This window comes from Ochlerotatus camptorhynchus, unplaced genomic scaffold, assembly GCF_037179485.1.
Source record: "Ochlerotatus camptorhynchus isolate MF236.1 unplaced genomic scaffold, CSIRO-AGI_Acam_v1.1 ptg000248l, whole genome shotgun sequence".
Taxonomy (NCBI): domain Eukaryota; kingdom Metazoa; phylum Arthropoda; class Insecta; order Diptera; family Culicidae; genus Ochlerotatus; species Ochlerotatus camptorhynchus.
Window position 1 is genome coordinate 598,794 of NW_027040738.1, and position 18,417 is coordinate 617,210.

An 18,417-nucleotide genomic window follows, 5' to 3' on the forward strand; every position below is an offset into this window, starting at 1 on the left:
TTGAAAGATAAAAATTGCTATTACATTATTGCAGCATATTGCACGAAATTTGATTCCACTTTAAAATTGGAGCTCTCTTGCATGCACCAGTTCCATTCATTGAAGAAAAGCCTGGCACAGTGAAAGCCAACAATTGAATTGAAAGCGAAGCGAAGGTGAACGAGTCCACCTTTTTCCCCCCAGCTGATCCCGCATGCTTGATCAAGATACCGAAGTGGAATCCACGTTGTCAAACCGGAGGCTCGTCACCAATCAAGAACTTCCCCCCAGATACTAACCTTAGATTTCGGCTCCTTGGCTGCCTTTAGCTTGCGAACCAAGTCTCCCTGGGCGGTGATCTCGGCCTGCACAGTTTCCCGACCGGTCATCACTGGTTGCACACGTACTCCGTTCTTACGATTCGATCCGAATAAAATGCAATGATTTACAAATCAAAAGCGATTCAGAAAGGCAGTAAAATTCAACATGCGCTAGCGACAATCCAACGTAAACAGCGAACGTCGACTCGATACTGTTGGATCGAGATTGTATAGACTCAATGACATTTATATAAGGTCTGGGCCAACAGGCAGCTTGCTGGTGTTAGAAGCAAAAATGTTGTAAACATTGCTGAACATCTGCGAACAGATAGAAATACGTCACTGCCAACAGCTGTTTCGTGTAAAAAGATAAACATTGCAATAAAATACAAACACCACTAAACATTTGCACATTTCACTAACACCAATAAGCCCTTTGGCCCAGACCTTATATAAACGCCATTGGTACAGACTGACACTATTGGCCTTTGACAGCAATTGGCGTTGACGGCGACTCTGTATATATAGCTCTTTACTTCTATGAGAAAATCCATAAGCAAACGTCAGACTGTGCGTGAAACATGGCGGACTCTGTACTATCCTTTCACTCAACCGAAAATTCACATAAGAAACTGTCTATATTTGCTGGAAGAACAAATTTTTCGACGGTGCCGTCAACGCCATGAGCTGGATTACCGAATCGGTTATGTTGTGTGAGTGAAACCCTGAAGATACAAGCAATTAGTGACGTCACTAATTGCGTTTACGTTGATTTTTTGGTTTACTAATCCAACTATATTTCACAATCTGGTGAACCTCTCTCTGTGCTCCTTGGGCAGGGAGGGCTGTTCATTTGGTTTACGTTCACGCACGCACACAGTTTTCCGATGTTTTGTATTGGTTCGAGCTGCACATGACTTGTTCAAAACTGATTTATTCTTTAAATTCCGTTATAATTGCTTATCTTTTGACAGATACGCGTATTTCGTCTACTACTTGCAGACTTCATCAGTGCCAAGTACTCAACTGGCACTGATGAAGTCTGCAAGTAGTAGACGAAATACGCGTATCTGTCAAAAGATAAGCAATTATAACGGAATTTAAAGGAAATAAACCAACCCACTCAAAGCTCTTCATAAAGGGATTCCGTTAAGAGGTCCGACAAATTTAAAGGATTGATTTATTCTATTGAATTTTTCTAACCTAACTATATCTTAAAATGTCAATACATTTAATTTTTTGTAATAGTAATTTGATCTTTATTTAGTTGAAGCAACAACTTTTAGTGAAAATTGTCCATCTATCATGGTAAATGGTATCCTTTGCAAACAATACTACGGAAAACCAAATGTAATGAACACGTAATCAAGAACATAAACACGTCGAGAACGTCAAACCTAAAAGTGACATCAGTATGCTCTATACCACTGCGCTGATAACAGACAGAAAAGAATCCATCGGAATCACCGGAACACAAAAGCTAGTGATCAGAAAGTAGCAAAACAAACAAGCATCCATTTACGCTCTCCGTTCCGAAACGCTGCATTGGCCAGTGACCGGGCCGTATAGTGCAATAACAGGGCCAGTGAGAATCCACCGCGTAGCAGTCGCCGCCGCTCCACTCTCCAATCACCATCGTGCGATGGGCCAGCAGGTGTCGAGTCTACCGCAGAAGATCCTGCCGTGCGATACGGTGGACTCGCTGCAGTTCGAAATCAAGAAGCAGGCGCAAATATTCTCCGAAATCGGAAGCCTCACCTACGAGGACTTTCAGAAGTGTCTGGCCGATCTCAACAGTTTGTGAGTATATCTGCTATCGGTGTTAATCAGTCGCATATTCGTCTGCCTGAAAATCTTAATAAAGATAAGCAACCAACCAACCAGTCGTACATTGCAAATTAGGTGGTACATACTGATACTATCATGTGCAATTAAATTTTGATAACGCAATTCGACAGTGAGCGTTCATAAGGGCCTGATTGGATCGATTCTCTTTGTCAATTTTCTCTTTTGTTAATTACTCGCTTGGATTTACCTACATTTCTCGATGCGTTTGCTGTTGCTTTTGATAAAATCTATTACAGCACTGTATTGGGGTGAGGGGGGGGGGCTGAATTTTCCCATGCTTGGTTGGAAGTACTCTGAACCCCTCGTCAGAAGTTCTCTCGGGATTTCATTGATCTTCTCATCGGAAATTCTCTGAATTTCTCGTTGGAAGTTCTCTGAAGCTCTCACCGGAAGCTATCTGAACTACTCACCGGAAGTTCCCTGAACTTTACGTTGGGATTTCTTTGAACTTCTCGTTGAACGTTCACTGAACCTCTCCTTGATAGTTCTCTGAATTCGTCGGAAGTTGTCTGAATGTTTCGACGGAAGCTCTCTGATTTTCTCCTCGAAGTTCTCGGAACTTCTCTTTGGAAGATCTCTGAACTTCTAGTAAGAAGTTCTCTGAACCTCTTGTCGGAAGTTTTCTGAACATCTCCTTGGAAATTATTTGAACTTCTTTTCGGATTTTTTTTCTGAACTCTGTAAAAAAAAGTCTCTGAACTTCTCCTCGGAAGTTGTCTGATCGTCTCGTCGGAAGATCTCTGAACCTATCCTCTGAAGTTCTCTGAACTTCTAGTCGGAAGTTCTATGAATTTATAGTGGAATGTTCTCTGAACTTGTCCTCGGAAGTTCTTTGCACTACAGAGATCTTCCGACGAAAAGTTTAAATAATTTTGAAGGAGAGATTCAGAGACTTTCCCTGAGATTATTTTCGGAAGTTCTCTGAACTTCCTCTGGAAACTTCCCTTTTGGAAGTTCTCTGAACTTCTGCTCGGAATATCTATGAACTTCTCGTCGGAAGTTCTCTGAACCTCTCCTTGTAAATTCTTTGAACTTTTCGTCGGAATTTTTCTGAATTTCTCTTCGTAAGTTCTTAGAATTTCTCGCCAGAAAATCTCTGAACTTCTTCTCGTAATTTCTCAGAAGTTCTATGAACATCTCGTCGGAAGTTCTCCGAATTTCTCATCGGAAGTTATCTGAATTTCTTCTCAGAATTTCTCTGAACTTCTCGTTGGAAGTTCACTGAACCTCTCCTTGATAGTTCTCTGAATTCGTCGGAAGTTGGCTGAATGTTTCGACGGAAGCTCTCTGATTTTCTCCTCGAAGTTCTCGGACCTTCTCTTTGGAAGATTTCTGAACTTCTAGTAAGAAGTTCTCTGAACCTCTTGTCGGAAGTTTTCTGAACTTCTCCTCGGAAATTATTTGAACTTCTTTTCGGATTTTTTTCTGAACTCTGAAAAAAAAGTCTCTGAACTTCTCCTCGGAAGTTGTGTGATCGTCTCGTCGGAAGATCTCTGAACCTATCCTCAGAAGTTCTCTGCACATCCCGTCGTTCTCTGAACTTCTAGTCGGAAGTTCTTCGAATTTATAGTGGAATGTTCTCTGAACTTCTCCTCGGAAGTTATCTGAACTACAGGGATCTTCCGACGAAAAGTTCAAATAATTTTGAAGGAGAGATTCAGAGCACTTCCTACTTGATGTTCAGAGACCTTCTCAGAGATTATCTTCGGAAGTTCTCTGAACTTCCTCTCGAAACTTCCCTTTGGAAGTTCTGTGAACTTCTCGTCGGAAATTCTCTGAACCTCTCCTTGGAAATTCTTTGAACTTTTCGACGGAATTTTTCTGAATTTCTCGTCAGAAGCTCTCTGAACTTCTTCTCGTAGTTTCTCAGAATTTCTCTGAACTTCTGTTCAGAAGTTCTCTGAACATCTCGTCGGAAGTTCTCCGAATTTCTCATCGGAAGTTATCTGAACTTCTTCTCAGATTTTTTCTGAACTCCTCCTCAGAATTTCTTTGACCTTCTCGTTGGAAGTTCACTGAACCTTTCCTTGATAGTTCTCTGAAGTTGTCTGAATTTTCCGACGGAAATTCGCTGATTCTACCGTCGGAAGTGCTCTGAGTTCTCGGATGTTTTCGGAACTTCTCCTTGGAAGATCTCTGAACTGCTAGTCGAAAGTTCTCTGAATTTCTCCTGCATCTTCAACTACTCCTGCCAGTCGCTTGCTTGTTGACGGCACGGCTTTTCATGGACTGAGCCAGATAAACCTTGTTCCCAATTTCCAGTCTCGTTTTCTTGACTTGGTTTTTGTTAGCGAAAGTGCACTTCTGGACTGTGTCGTCGTTGAAGCGCCTGATGACATCGTTCCTCTTGACAATTTCCACCCTGCTTTGGATATATCTATCGCGAACGGATCTCAAATTCGTTTTGATGAAACCATGACTTCCACTCGGCTCAATTTCCGGAAGACCGATTTCCGTTTGCTGAGACGTTCCTTGCCCGGATCAACTGGAACGTGTTGAATGACCTTGATATCGATACAGCAGCCGCTCGCTATAATAGCCTGTTGCGCGACTGTGTTTGTGCTTCAGTACCGAAGTGCCAACCTCCAAGAAAACCGCCTTGGTCTAACGCTACTCTCCTCAACCTGAAACGAGTGCGATCTAGAGCTCTCCGTGCTCTCACTCATCGACGATGTACCCTTACCAAGCGAAATTTTTCAATTGCCAGCAATGATTATCGCCACTACAACAAGCTTCTTTACAAGAGGTATGTAATTCGTATTCAACATAATCTGCAATGCCACCCCAAGGGATTCTGGTCGTTTGTGAATACTAAGAGGAAGGAAACTGGACTGCCGTCAAAAATGTTTCTCGGCAATGACGTAGCATTGACAACTGAGGACAAATGCAGCCTATTTGCTAGGCACTTCTTAAGCGTCTTCTCGAATGACTCCCCATCGCAAGCAGAAATTGAGCGAGCCGTCCGTGATGTGCCAACCGACGTCGTAAACATGGATGTTTTTGCCGTAGATGTACAAATGGTTCTCTCTGTGATGAGTAAAACCAAATCATCATTTTCACCAGGTCCGAGTGTTATTCCATCTGCAGTCCTAAAAAAATGCTCCGATATCTTAGCTGCTCCGTTGTCCTTGCTCTTCAACCTGTCACTTCGTCAACAGAAATTTCCCGCACTATGGAAACGGTCTACTATGTTCCCTATTTTCAAGAAAGGAGACAAACGCAATGTGGAAAACTACCGTGGGATTACCTCGCTTGGGGTTGAATCTAAGGTGTTTGAGTCGCTGATAAATGAGAGATTGTTTGCTTCCTGCAAGCATTACATAAGTACATGTCAACATGGTTTCTTTCCTGGCCGCTCCGTGGAAACTAATCTCGTCAGCTTTACGTCGTTCTGTATGGAAAATGTATGCAAGAAACTTCAAGTGGATGCCATCTACACTGATCTTAAAGCTGCGTTTGATAGAGTTGTGCACGACGTTCTGCTAGCAAAGCTTGAAAAAATTGGATGTTCTGTTTCCTTCTGCAGCTGGCTTAGCTCGTACCTCGTGCAACGTGAAGTTACTGTATGCATTGGAAACTACTCATCGTACTGTTTCTCGAACAGATCAGGAGTTCCACATGGTAGCACTTTGGGACCAATGCTCTTCTCTTTATTTGTGAACGATGTAACGTTTATTCTACTACGAGGAGGTAAATTGTTTTTTGCCGATGACTTGAAGATTTATCTAGTCGTTCGAGGCTATGCCGACTGTTTAGAACTACAAAACCTTCTTGAAATCTTTAATGATTGGTGTGAACGTAATTTTATGGTCCTGTGCGTCTCAAAGTGCTGCGTAATTAGTTTCCGTCGAACTAGGACTGCCATTTTGTTTGATTATAACGTTGCTGGAACTGCAGTTCAACGTGTCGATCACGTTAAAGACCTCGGTGTCATGTTGGATGAAAAGCTCACATACACTCGCCACTTCTCAACCACGATCGACAAAGCTAATCGACAGCTTGGATTCATGTTCAAGATATCTAAGGAATTTCGTGATCCTCTGTGTTTTAAAGCCCTTTACTGTTCATTGGTACGCTCACTACTGGAATTCGCGTGTGTTGTCTGGAATCCCTACCAGGCTGTATGGAGTGGACGATTCGAAGCTGTTCAACGCAAATTCGTCAGATACGCACTGCGCTATCTTCCATGGAGTGACCCGCTGAATTTACCACCGTATGCTGACCGCTGTCGTTTACTGGGTTTGGATACTCTTGCTAAGCGACGAAACATATCGCAGGTCGTCTTCGTTGCTAAAGTTTTACTCGCAGAATATGATGTTCCTGAGTTACTGGCCAAAATTAATCTGTATGCTCCTGCCCGAACACTCCGTCCGAGAACCTTGCTACATGAAGTAGTACATGCAACAAACTATGCTGCAAACAGTTCCTTTGTCGCCATGATTCATCAATTCAACGAAGCCTCTGACCTATTTGACTTTGACATCAATGCCTCGATGTTTCGTCATCGTTTGCTGTTGGCCAATTTTTAATTTTTAATGAGTGACTACATTTAGATTTAAGTGTTTCATTGAGACTATCAAGTCAGATGGACTATAATAATAATAAATAAATAAATAAGGAACTTTTTGTCTAAAGTATCTGATCGTCTCGTAGGAAGTTCTCTGAACCTATCCTCACAAGTGCTCTGAACTTTTCATCGGAAACGCTCCATACTTCTAGTCGGAAGATCTCTGAACCTATCGTCACAATTCTCTTCACATCTCATCTGATGTTCTTGTCGGAAGTTTCATCAGCTTTGTGATCCTATCGTTCCCTTCAGTAGCGTTTTGAACGATTTTACAGCGCTCTCCCACAAACCTCCGAAGTTGGGTGAGCGCGCCGGAATGAAACGAAATTCAATAATGTCTTTCGCTGCTTCTCTGAGCGTGGTCTGGGAATTGATGGTTGATGAAGAGTTTGCGTAGTTTTTGGCTTAGTCGCACGTAATGATGACAGGTTTTCCACTTCGAGACGAAAATCGCTTGAAGGAAGCTAGGAGAGCTTGTGTTGTTGGGGAGACGAACCAGCCCAGGGCTGAAAGTCTCCTTGATAAAGATATAAAAAAAAGCTTGTGTTGTTAGGTCATCCACTAACTCCAGGTGCACAGCTTTTGTGACTAGGCAAATGAAGACCACGACGAAACATTTCACAGGGCGAGTACGGCGCTGAGGATAAGCGACCAGAAATGGACCACAAAGGTCGATGCCAACACGTTGTAAGGGAGTGGTGTTACCCTCTCCGACGGAAGGTCAGCCATTAGCTGCTCATGAACCTTCGTTTTGGTACGAAAGCAGCGTACGCAATCGTGGATTACTTCATTCTGACACTCATTTCTATCCTTAACGAAATTTGGTACGAACTTCTCAACTAGGGGAAATGGCTCTAATGTTGGCCTATGGATCTAAGATTGAGCCCATATGCTATTTATCAATTTTATCTAGATGAACGCGTCATTGGGACGGTACTAATTGATATTTTCGCTATCGCTATTGAAAATTTAGTCGATTGCTGAATTTTTGTATGGGTCCAAATTATGGGCACTTAGGCCGACATTACCATAGAGGTAACTCTAAGACCAGAAGGTCCCGAAGAAACGAGCTCAACTTTTTGGCTCAGCTCTGGTATCTTCGGTCCCAAGCTAATCGATGCACCCCTCGAAACATAGGAAAATCCACTAACCCCTTATTTTATCTGTCAAACTTTCATAGTGAATCAAAACAAACATACACGGCGAATGAGAACGACCCAAATTTGAGTTTAGTTCACTCATAATCGCCAAAAGTGCAGGAACTCAGCGATGAGTAAAATTTGTCTCATGGTTTGCTGTGGAAAACCTAAAAAATCTGCCGGAAAATGAAAAAATTGACGAAAATTTTATTCAGTCCCGGAGTAGTACCAATAGACTGAGTGAATCCAATCTTTACTTTTCTCAAATTCAAGATTTTTTCCCTGGAAAATCCTGGAAAAACCTGGGAAAACATGAGGCAAATTTACTCATCGCTGAGTTCCTGCACTTTTGGCGATTATGAGTGAACTAAACTCAAATTTGGGTTGTTCTCATTCGCCGTGTAGTGTAGTACTGGAATTTATACTAGAATGGGATACGTTAGTCGATTTGCTTGGGACCAATAGGCTAGTCAAGTAGTGAGCCAATTTTAAATCGTTAGTTTCGTATTGATTGTACATCCATTTTGTTGAAGAAAGCGTTCTCGCTTCAATAAATTTCTTAATTCAGCACTCATCACTGATCACCTTCAAAACTTATCAATCAATTGCACTGACACAAAACTATCACAGGATTGACAGATCGACTCGACGTTCCACTTAAGGAATGACCAAAGCAGAGAAACGACCGCAGGGAACTTTAGACCGCGTAGAAAAATACGGAAACTCGATTGATTTTACGAAACGTGTTTATTATTGCGTAAAAGCGAATAAGGAATAAGGTAAACACAAAACCCAAGTTAATACATTTCAAAGTGTTGATAATGTCTCTCTTTGCTTAAGTTCAGTGTGATAGCGCCTCTGACGTAACAGCCACCAACACTCCTGCTCGCTGAACACTGAATTTCCTGCTCTTACTGCTTTCTGATGAGCCCGAGACTCTTCGTGAACTGACCAATCTTCATTGGCCTTCGTGAAAATGTCGGCAATCATGTTTTCAGTGACGCAGTGTTTCAGCTGAATAATTGCTCTAGCACACAGATCCGGAGCATGATGTAATTTAATGTTAATGTGCTTACTGTGCTTGTTCTGCCGCTCCAACGAAACAAAGTCGATGCAGCTTCGATTATCCTCAAAGATAACTGTAGCTGCCTGCTGCTTCTCACCGAGTTCATCCAGCAACCTGCGTAACCAAACCGCTTCGGAGAGAGCGATGTACTCGGCTTCCATCGTAGTTTGCGGCTCGCCCAACTAACCGTTGCATGACCGACTTGAAATAGGAACCCGCTAGTAGATTTCCTGTCTCGCGAATCTCCCACCCAATTCAGGCTCAGCTCGTAGTCCTCCGTTTCGATTAAGTGCCGTACCACCCCCTTCTTTGTTGACACATACAGGAGGGCACCTACCAAACTATGGTATTGTTCATTGTCAGATAATGCCTCGCTGTCCTGCTTCCAGTACCCAACATCCAAAGGGTACTTCGACTGCTTCGCTTTACCTAGCCCAAAACGAACAGCAATCTCGCGAATGAACGCTCGTTGACTGAGGCAGAACACTCCACATTCATCTTTCCTCGCCCGGATGCCGAGGAAATAACCGACCTCACCAAGAGATGTGATATCGATTTTCTCCCGCAAAGCCGTCTAGGCTTCCATTAAGTAGGCATTCTTCACATCTACGTGCCGCACATGATACTTCCGGTGACCTGCGACAGTCAGAAGAACCGTCAGTGTCGTTTGCATAGCCACCGGTGCGAACACCTCTCCATAGTCAACGCTGAGCGAAATCTTGGGCAACTAGCCTTGCTTTAAATAGCATCATCTGCCCACGCGAGTCCTCTTTCTCCTTGAAGACCCTTTTTGAGCTTACGCTTGTCGCCCCGTAGGTAACGGCATGAGAGACCATGTACCTTTGGATAGAAGAGACTGGTATTCCTCGTCCATTGCTCCGACCCACTCCGTTCTGTTGACACTGCTGATCACTTCCTTTTAGTTTTTTGGTTCACTCTCACTCAGTCGCGCCACGCCAACAACGTAATCCTCCATACGCTTCGGCAGCGCACCAGAAGTCAACGGCTGTGATCTTCGTGGTTCGTCAACGCTTGTGTCTTCATCCAGGTCAAAGTACCCCTGATCGGTTGTATCAGTGTCGCTCAAACCGTGAAATGATGGTTCTTCCTGCAGACTCCAATCAGCGCCGCTTCCGGTTGGCCTTGGCTTGACCTCCGCTTGCTGTTGCGAAGCATCCAGCTCTACATCCGGTGGCACTGTGTCCAAATCAAGCGACAACTCTTCCACTTGTTCCGGAACTCGCTCCTCCTGAAGCTGCGAACCTAGCTCCAAAAACTTTGCGTCCCGACTGACGGTAATCTTGTTCGAATGACCATAGCAAAAACAATAGAATTTCTGGCCAAAGCACACTACTGACATCTAATACGCATGCAAAAGCTATGAATTAGTTCGTATCTGATCTATTCTGGACAAATTATTTTTATCTAGATCAAAAAATCATATGGTTTTGACAGTTCGGATTACTGCACATTTAAATCGGCCGTTCATGATTTTCGGGCATAAGTCAGAATTAAATGTCATGTCGATTTGTCGTTGATCCAAGTTCAATTGATCTCGTAGAAGTGCAGTGAACTTTGTAGTAGTGCCACCGACAAACCAACATGAATGATCATACAAATTACAAAGAAATTTCTGATCAAAGCACCAAACTGACATCTGCCGCCGTGTTCACGGAAAATATTTATCCTAGCCACGAACACGCATACAAAATCTATTAGTAGGTTCGTGTCTAATCTATTTCGGACAAATTATTTTTATCTAGATAAAACATTTCTATGGTTTACATTTGAATCGGCCGTTATCGATTCTCGACCAAGAGTTAAATTTAAGTTTCATGTCGGTTTGTCGGTGTTAATAGACCCTCTAACAAGCTTCGGAGCATGCCCTTGTCTTCTACTAAGATAACACCAAATATCGCATTCCGTTTCTCCCGCAGATCCCGCAAATGCCTGGACCCGAACGGTAAGCAGCTGGTGTTTGCCGTCAAGAAGGGAACGGACAGTAGCGTCCTGTGGAAGGGTACGGTGCGCATTGCCTGCGTCAAGGTCGATCCCACCACCAAGAAGGTCGAGTGCTACAAGCTGCTGAACCTGAAGCAATTTCTGCAGGTATTCCGCACCTTCCAGACCAATCTGCACGCGATGGTGACCGTTGAGACGCAACGGATTCGCACCCCTAACTCCAGCCCAACGCACTCCAGCTCCACGTCGACGACCGGGCGGAATGGCAGTTCGTCCAGCGGAACCGGTTCGTTCGAACGGCCTGACATCAGCCCGCAGACGCCAAACGCGCTTGTATTCCCCCAGGCGGCAACCACGACGGCATCGATTCTGATGGAACAGGTCGATGCCATCAGTAGCGGCAGCGCCGGTTTTAGCTGTGAAGACGGTCTACGCGGTGCCCAAGATTGTTACCTTGAGTGTAACGAGTGCTGCATCTGCTTGGAGCGGAAGCCGGAAGTGTCACTTCCTTGTGCTCACAGCTACTGTACACCGTGCATCGAGCAGTGGAACATTCACCAGAAGAAGTGTCCCATCTGTGATGAGGAGCTGGCCAGTACCGACGAAACTTGGGTCCTCTCGGAGATGCCCGAGGCGGAGGAGATCAGTGAGGAAATCTGCGTCACGCTGATGAAACTGTCCGTCGATGAGCGCAAGAAGTGAATGCAATTGAGCTCTCTAGTTTGCAGTGGGATGGTTCAGAGAGGAATGATTCTTCATTGTTTTTCAGGGAATGAGTACCTGCATTGAAGTGTGTGAACCGGAAAGCGTGATGTGATCGATCAGTGGCACTGGCTGCCACGGCTGTTGGGCATTGTGATTTGTGATGTGTAATTTGTAGATTTTATTGATTATTTTAAGCCATTGTTTGATACAGTTTACTAATTTAAGACCTTACTAGATTGACATATGAAATCAGTTGCAAATGATAATTAACGGATAATCGAATATAATGACGATAAATGTTATGAGTAATTCATTCTATACACCCTACAAATATCTTGTAATTTCATGTGCTAATGCTTGATAATAAAGTATCATGAGAATAAAATGATCGCATCTCATTAATGAACGCCGATATTGCAGTCTAATAGTAACGTTCAGACTATGCCTGATATCATGTAATATAGGCTGTCTTGCAATGAACACCACGGCTGGTAGCGAGTAATGCTGTAGAAAATTGTGATGTTGGTGACCATGTTGAAGAAATAAGTGACCAAATAGTGACCTATTGTTGTAAAAAAAAGTTACTTAAGAGAAGAAAGGTAGTCGATCTGATGGCACACCAAATAAATATTTGATGCCTCAGACTTATTCAATTAGTATATCATTAACACTTATGTACGATATGCACCTTCAATCGAAAGTTTATGACCAGAGCGGACGAAAGGTTTGAGACCATCGAAGTTCATGGAAGAAGAGTGTCTGTCAATGTGCTGCCCATGCGGATTCTCCATGATATTTCCGTAGCAATCGAACCATCGGTGACGTAAAATCTGTTGACATACAACGACCAGAAAATTCCGATAGCAGGTGAAGTTTCTCGACAATGCCTCATCAAAGGTTGTGAAGGAAGACGTCACTCCAGCGCGAGGCCGCAAAACTTGCATTGTCCTTCATCTTTTTTAGGCCAGGATTAACACTGTTGAAATAAACGAAAGTGATCTGTACGAAGGCCTGGGATGTTTGCGAAATTACGTTTATGATATTGATCTCGTCGGTAATCCAGCATGGAAAATCCGACCATCGAGAAACGTACCCCACAGCATCAGAGAGGATGTTGAGAAAGAACTTTCTAGTGTGTAAATATTGGAAGTGATTGCAAAGATAAGATTGTTCGAAAGAAGGGAAAACTGCTGATCGCAGGTTAATCAGAATCTCTTAAGAACCCACTTACAACAAATTAGAAAATCCCTGCACGTTTTAAACATTCTAGTCGGTTCACAATCTTGGATTGTACAAAAGGTTTCTGACAGATACAAGTGAGTGACCGCACATTAAAATGCCTCACGTTTGGAACGCCGTGGGGCCGTTATCGTTGTTAGCTACTACCATTTGGCCTGGCAGTGGCTCCCGAGGTATTCCAAAGCAGTATGCTAGAGGCGTTGAATGCTGTATGGATGATGTATTGATTCATGCCAGGAGCTCAAGGGAGTTGCAGGAAATTACAAGTATTGAAACGGATCCATACTGCAGGACCAAAGTTGAACCGTGAGAAGTGCTTGTTTGATCCGTCATCAGTAAAGTCCTTGGGACACATCCTGTCGTCCGACGGATTAAAAGCAACTGATGATAAACTTGACGCAATACGGAATCTCCAGGAACCTACTAATAGGCAGCAGCTGCAGAGAGCTCTAGGCATGATTACGTACCTCGGTAAGTTCATTAAAAACCTGTCAGAGATGAAAGGTTGGAAAGCAAGAGCGTTCAATCTTAGGAAAGAACGTTGCGTAGAATTTCTCCGCCCATACTAGCCTTCTACGACGTCAATGCACCTGTTACGTTGTCGATGGATGCTAGTTCGAAAGCGATGAGAGCAGTGTTATTGCAAGGTGGTCAGTTAGTCACCTACTTAGCAGTAAAATTCTTCTTTATGTTTGATTTGTTATGTCGTTTACAATTGCTAATACAGGGCAAGAGGTTAGCCGGAAGGGCTCTTCATCTTTGGTGAACTTTTTGATTTTATGTTGTACATGTTGTGTTTTACTGTGTAATGTTTTTCATGTTTCTTCTTGTGAAGTATGTTGTTTGAATGTTTTAATTTGTTATTCTACCTACTTAACCTAATTTAACCTAATGTGCCAGATCCCTGACGATCTGTTGGTCGGATCGCCTACAGTAATCTCTGAACCTTGCGATGGAGGCAGCTCTCCGTAATTCTAGTGTCTGACGATCAGCCAGGCGGTGGACCTCAGAGTTTCTAGTCCGTGGTGGACTGTTGAGGATCATTCTCAGGATCTTGTTCTGGATTCTTTGAAGTTTAAGATGGTGGCTTTTTGCGCAACTCTCCCAGATTGGCATCCCGTATTCTATTACGGGAAGGATGATTTGTTTGTAGACAGCAAGCTTATTTTTCAGGGACAGGGTAGACCTCCTGTTGATGAGTGGATACAACGATCTTATCAAGATGTTGCACTTGGTTTTGGTTTTGTCAACGTGCTCCCTGAAAAGAAGCTTGCTGTCTAATGTTAGCCCGAGGTACACGACCTCTTTGGACCATTTCACCACTGAGCCGTTTAAGCAGATCTTATTATTTTCAAACGGAACAAGTCTGGGAGATTTTGAGTGTGGAAAGATGATGACCTGGGTCTTTGCCGCGTTGATACGGATCTTCCAGCTGTTGAAATATTCACACAGAACGTCCAGGCCTCTCTGAAGTTTGGCAGTCAGAGCACCGATGACCCTACCCTTGTAGACGATGGATGTGTCATCTGCGAACAGAGACAACGATCCACCATCAGGGAGAGCCGGCATATCGGAGGTGAACAAGTTGAATAGAATGGGGCCAAGGATGCTTCCTTGTGGAACTCCGGCTCCGATGTTGAAAGCATCCGATGTGATGCTATTTAGAGAGACTCGGAACGTCCTGTCCGATAGATAGTTGTTTATTATCTTTCTTCACTAGGAAGATTGGAAGACCGTACTGCTGCAATTTGAACACAAGGCCATCATGCCAGACATTGTCGAACGCTTTTTCAACGTCCAACAACGCCATGGCAGATGTTTTCGAAACAGACTTGTTCCGTCTGAGAATATTTGTCACTCGAGTCAGCTGGTGGACGGTCGAACGACCTTTCCGAAAACCAAACTGTTCCTCGAGTAAGAAGTTGTTTTCATCGGCAGATGTTAGGAGCCGGTGGTATACTGCTCTTTCGAACAGTTTTGATAACCCTGAGAGAAGGCTGATTGGTCGATAACTTGAAGGTGAGGACGGATCCTTCCCAGGTTTCCGGATGGGTATGACTTTAGCTGACTTCCAACACGAGGGGAAGTAGCCAAGTCTGAGATGGTTGTAGAGTCTGGAACTGGATGTTGTCGAAACCTGGGGCCTTCATGTTTTTAGATGATTTGATATAGGCCAACAGTTCGTCAGCCGTAATCTCGGATTCCTCTAGAAAAATGTTAGGAATCTGATGAAGATTGGTTGCATTTTCAGCAACCTCAGATTCATGAGGGCTGACGATGTTTTGTCCGAGATTATGGGAGCTGACGAAATGTTGACCTACCGCTGCAGCCTTCTCTTCAGGAGTTATCAGATGAACCACTGGGTCGCCGGGACGATCCAGTGGGGTCAGTGGTGGAATGGGCCTGGGCTTGTTTTTAAGAATTTTCGTTAGTTTCCAGAAGGGCTTTGCACAATCTGGGAGACAGCGGATTTTGTTAGCAAAATCTTGATTTCTGAGGTCCACCATCCTGGCTTGGATGGTTTTTGTAAGACGATTGCAATGGGTCTTCAAGACACGCAAACCAGAACGCTGGTATTGCCTTCGGATGGAGTTACGGTGTCTGATGAGATCTTTGGTAATTCTATCAAGGTTCAGAGTATTGCAACACTGGCACGTGTTGGTCCCTGGCCCGGGATATCGCCTCCTCGATGGAACGCAGACACCGGTCAACGTCTTCGGGCGTCTCCGGAAGGACACCGTAGTCGACAGTGGAGTCGTCACAGTGTTGGAACTGCTCCCAGCTGACACGATGGTAGTTGCGTCGGGAAGCTTGGAATCGGTTGACAGATGAGCCTACTTCGGCCACCACCGGATAGTGGTACGAACTCAGCTCCTGATGGGTCACAGGTAGCGATTGTGGTTGTCTCCCATGTTGCTGATGAGGATGTCAATGGTGGAGTGAACACCAGATTGGCTCAACCGGGTGGGAGAGTCCGGCGCTAATATGGTGTAGCGAGCCTCTTGCAGGTCGTCGTTGAGGATGGTACCGTTTTGGTTGCGTCGACTATTGCCCCAAGCCTGGTGTTTGGCGTTCAGGTCGCCAGCAATGATGTACTTTTCGCGCCGTCGAGTTAGTTTGATGATGTCCTTCCGCAGGTCTGCTGCCGATCCGTCCCTGATGGTAATTTGCTTGGGACAGTACGTCGCAATGATGGTGATAGGACCGACAGGAGTGGAGACTTCTACCCCTAAAGCTTCGATGGTTTTCAGCTGGAAGCTCGGCAGAAGCCGACAGCAGATGTTTCTCCTTACAGCAATAGCAACTCCTCCTCCCCCGGAGCTGGTTCGATCTAGTCTTAGAAGCCGGAATTCAGGAAGGTAGACGTTTACCTCCGGTTTCAGGTGGAGTTCGGTGATAACGGCAATGTCGATGTTTTGTTTGTTGAGGAAGTCAATGAACTCGATGATCTTGCTCTTGAGCGAGCAAGCGTTCCAGTTGGCGATCTTGATGGTTTCACGGTCCATAATTTTCGATGAAACGTGATGCAGCAAGAATCTGCTCGGTTCTGGTTCTGCAGGAGCGCTTGATGATGATCGCTTCTGCCATGATGGTAATAAGTTCCTCTGTTGTGAGTAGCTCTTCGTTTTCATGCGATGGTAGGGCATCATCTCGACGCCACGATAGACCCGGGGGAGGGGACGAAACCGTTGCCGCAAAGGACTGACGGCTCGGATTAGCCGGATGGTTTGGCACCTCAGCAGTTGGCGGGACCGATGCAGCAGCAGCAGCAGCCAAACGGTTGTTGAGCAGTAGTGGTGGAAGAATCGGAATCGGACGCCGTTGGCTAATGGCGGGGAAATTCTGCTCATTGCGTGCCGGTACCTTTTTCCGACCCGGCTGGTTCTGCGTGGACGACCTTTTGCGGATTTCCATGAATTCCGCACGTTTCGGACAAGACTTGCTGGTAGCTCGATGTGCTGCACCACAGTTGGCGCAGTGTGGATCGGCGTTCCCCATGCTCTCGCATTCTTCGGGTGTTTGAGTTCCAGATTCAGGATGTTGTCGAAACCTGGGGCCTTCATGTTTTTAGATGATTTTATGTAGGCCAACAGTTCGTCAGCCGTAATCTCGGTTTCCTCTAGAAAAATGTTAGGAATCTGATGAGGATTGGTTGCATATTCAGCAACCTCAGATTCTTGAGGGCTGACGATGTTTTGTCCGAGATTATGGGAGCTGACGAAATGTTGACCTACCGCTGCAGGCTTCTCTTCAGGAGTTATCAGATGAACCACTGGGTCGCCGGGACGATCCAGTGGGGTCAGTGGTGGAATGGGCCTGGGCTTGTCTTTAAGAATTTTCGTTAGTTTCCAGAAGGGCTTTGCACAATCTGGGAGACAGCGGATTTTGTTAGCAAAATCTTGATTTCTGAGGTCCACCATCCTGGCTTGGATGGTTTTTGTAAGACGATTGCAATGGGTCTTCAAGACACGCAAACCAGAACGCTGGTATTGCCTTCGGATGGAGTTACGGTGTCTGATGAGATCTTTGGTAATTCTATCAAGGTTCAGAGTATTGCTCACCTGTCTGGATACTGGCACGTGTTGGTCCCTGGCCCGGGATATCGCCTTCTCGATGGAACGCAGTCACCGGTCAACGTCTTCGGGCGTCTCCGGAAGGACACCGTAGTCGACAGTGGAGTCGACACAGTGTTGGAACTGCTCCCAGCTGACACGATGGTAGTTGCGTCGGGAAGCTTGGAATCGGTTGACAGATGAGCCTACTTCGGCCACCATCGGATAGTGGTCCGAACTCAGCTCCTGATGGGTCACAGGTAGCGAGATGTTGTCTCCCATGTTGCTGATGAGGATGTCAATGGTGGAGTGAACGCCAGATTGGCTCAACCGGGTGGGAGAGTCCGGCGCTAATATGGTGTAGCGAGCCTCTTGCAGGTCGTCGTTGAGGATGGTGCCGTTTTGGTTGCGTCGACTATTGCCCCAAGCCTGGTATGATGTACTTTTCGCGCCGTCGAGTTAGTTTGATGATGTCCCTCCGCAGGTCTGCTGCCGATCCGTCCCTGATGGTGGCTTGCTTGGGGCAGAACGTCGCAATGATGGTGATAGGACCGACAGGAGTGGAGACTTCTACCCCTAAAGCTTCGATGGTTTTCAGCTGGAAGCTCGGCAGAAGCCGACAGCAGATGTTTCTCCTTACAGCAATAGCAACTCCTCCTCCCCCGGAGCTGGTTCGATCTAGTCTTAGAAGCCGGAAGTCAGGAAGGTAGACGTTTGCCTCCGGTTTCAGGTGGATTTCGGTGATAACGGCAATCTCGATGTTTTGTTTGTTGAGGAAGTCAATGAACTCGATGATCTTGCTCTTGAGCGAGCAAGCGTTCCAGTTGGCGATCTTGATGGTTTCACGGTCCATAATTTTCGATGAAATGTGATGCAGCAAGAATCTGCTCAGTTCTGGTTCTGCAGGAGCGCTTGATGATGATTGCTTCTGCCATGATGGTAATAAGTTCCTCTGTTGTGAGTAGCTCTTCGTTTTCATGCGATGGTAGGGCATCATCTCGACGCCACGATAGACCCGGGGGAGGGGACGAAACCGTTG

General features: G+C 45.1%; 2 protein-coding genes across 2 annotated transcripts in view; one reads left to right on the top strand and one right to left on the bottom strand.

Moving 5' to 3' along the window:
• Positions 1–457, bottom strand: part of LOC135704811 (histidine--tRNA ligase, cytoplasmic-like) — a 30,268-nt gene extending 29,811 nt beyond the window's left edge. Inside the window, exon 1 of the mRNA XM_065226329.1 lies at positions 279–457. Coding sequence (XP_065082401.1) covers positions 279–368 — 90 coding nt within the window. The 5' untranslated portion in view covers positions 369–457. The remainder of the gene's footprint in view (positions 1–278) is intronic.
• A 1,300-nt stretch (positions 458–1,757) lies between these two features.
• On the top strand, positions 1,758–11,971 carry LOC135704783 (RING finger protein 141-like). Its single transcript, XM_065226285.1, has 2 exons — positions 1,758–2,099; positions 10,857–11,971. The coding sequence occupies exons 1-2, from the start codon at positions 1,942–1,944 to the stop codon at positions 11,581–11,583; spliced, it is 885 nt and encodes a 294-aa protein (XP_065082357.1). The 5' UTR covers positions 1,758–1,941; the 3' UTR covers positions 11,584–11,971.
• The last annotated feature ends 6,446 nt before the right edge of the window (positions 11,972–18,417 follow it).

Excerpts from the sequence above, each read along its gene's own strand:
- LOC135704783 (XM_065226285.1), top strand. The coding sequence starts at position 1,942 with ATGGGCCAGCAGGTGTCGAGTCTACCGCAGAAGATCCTGCCGTGCGAT. Across the intron at positions 2,100-10,856 it reads CTGGCCGATCTCAACAGTTT|ATCCCGCAAATGCCTGGACC; the intron begins GTGAGTATATCT and ends TTTCTCCCGCAG.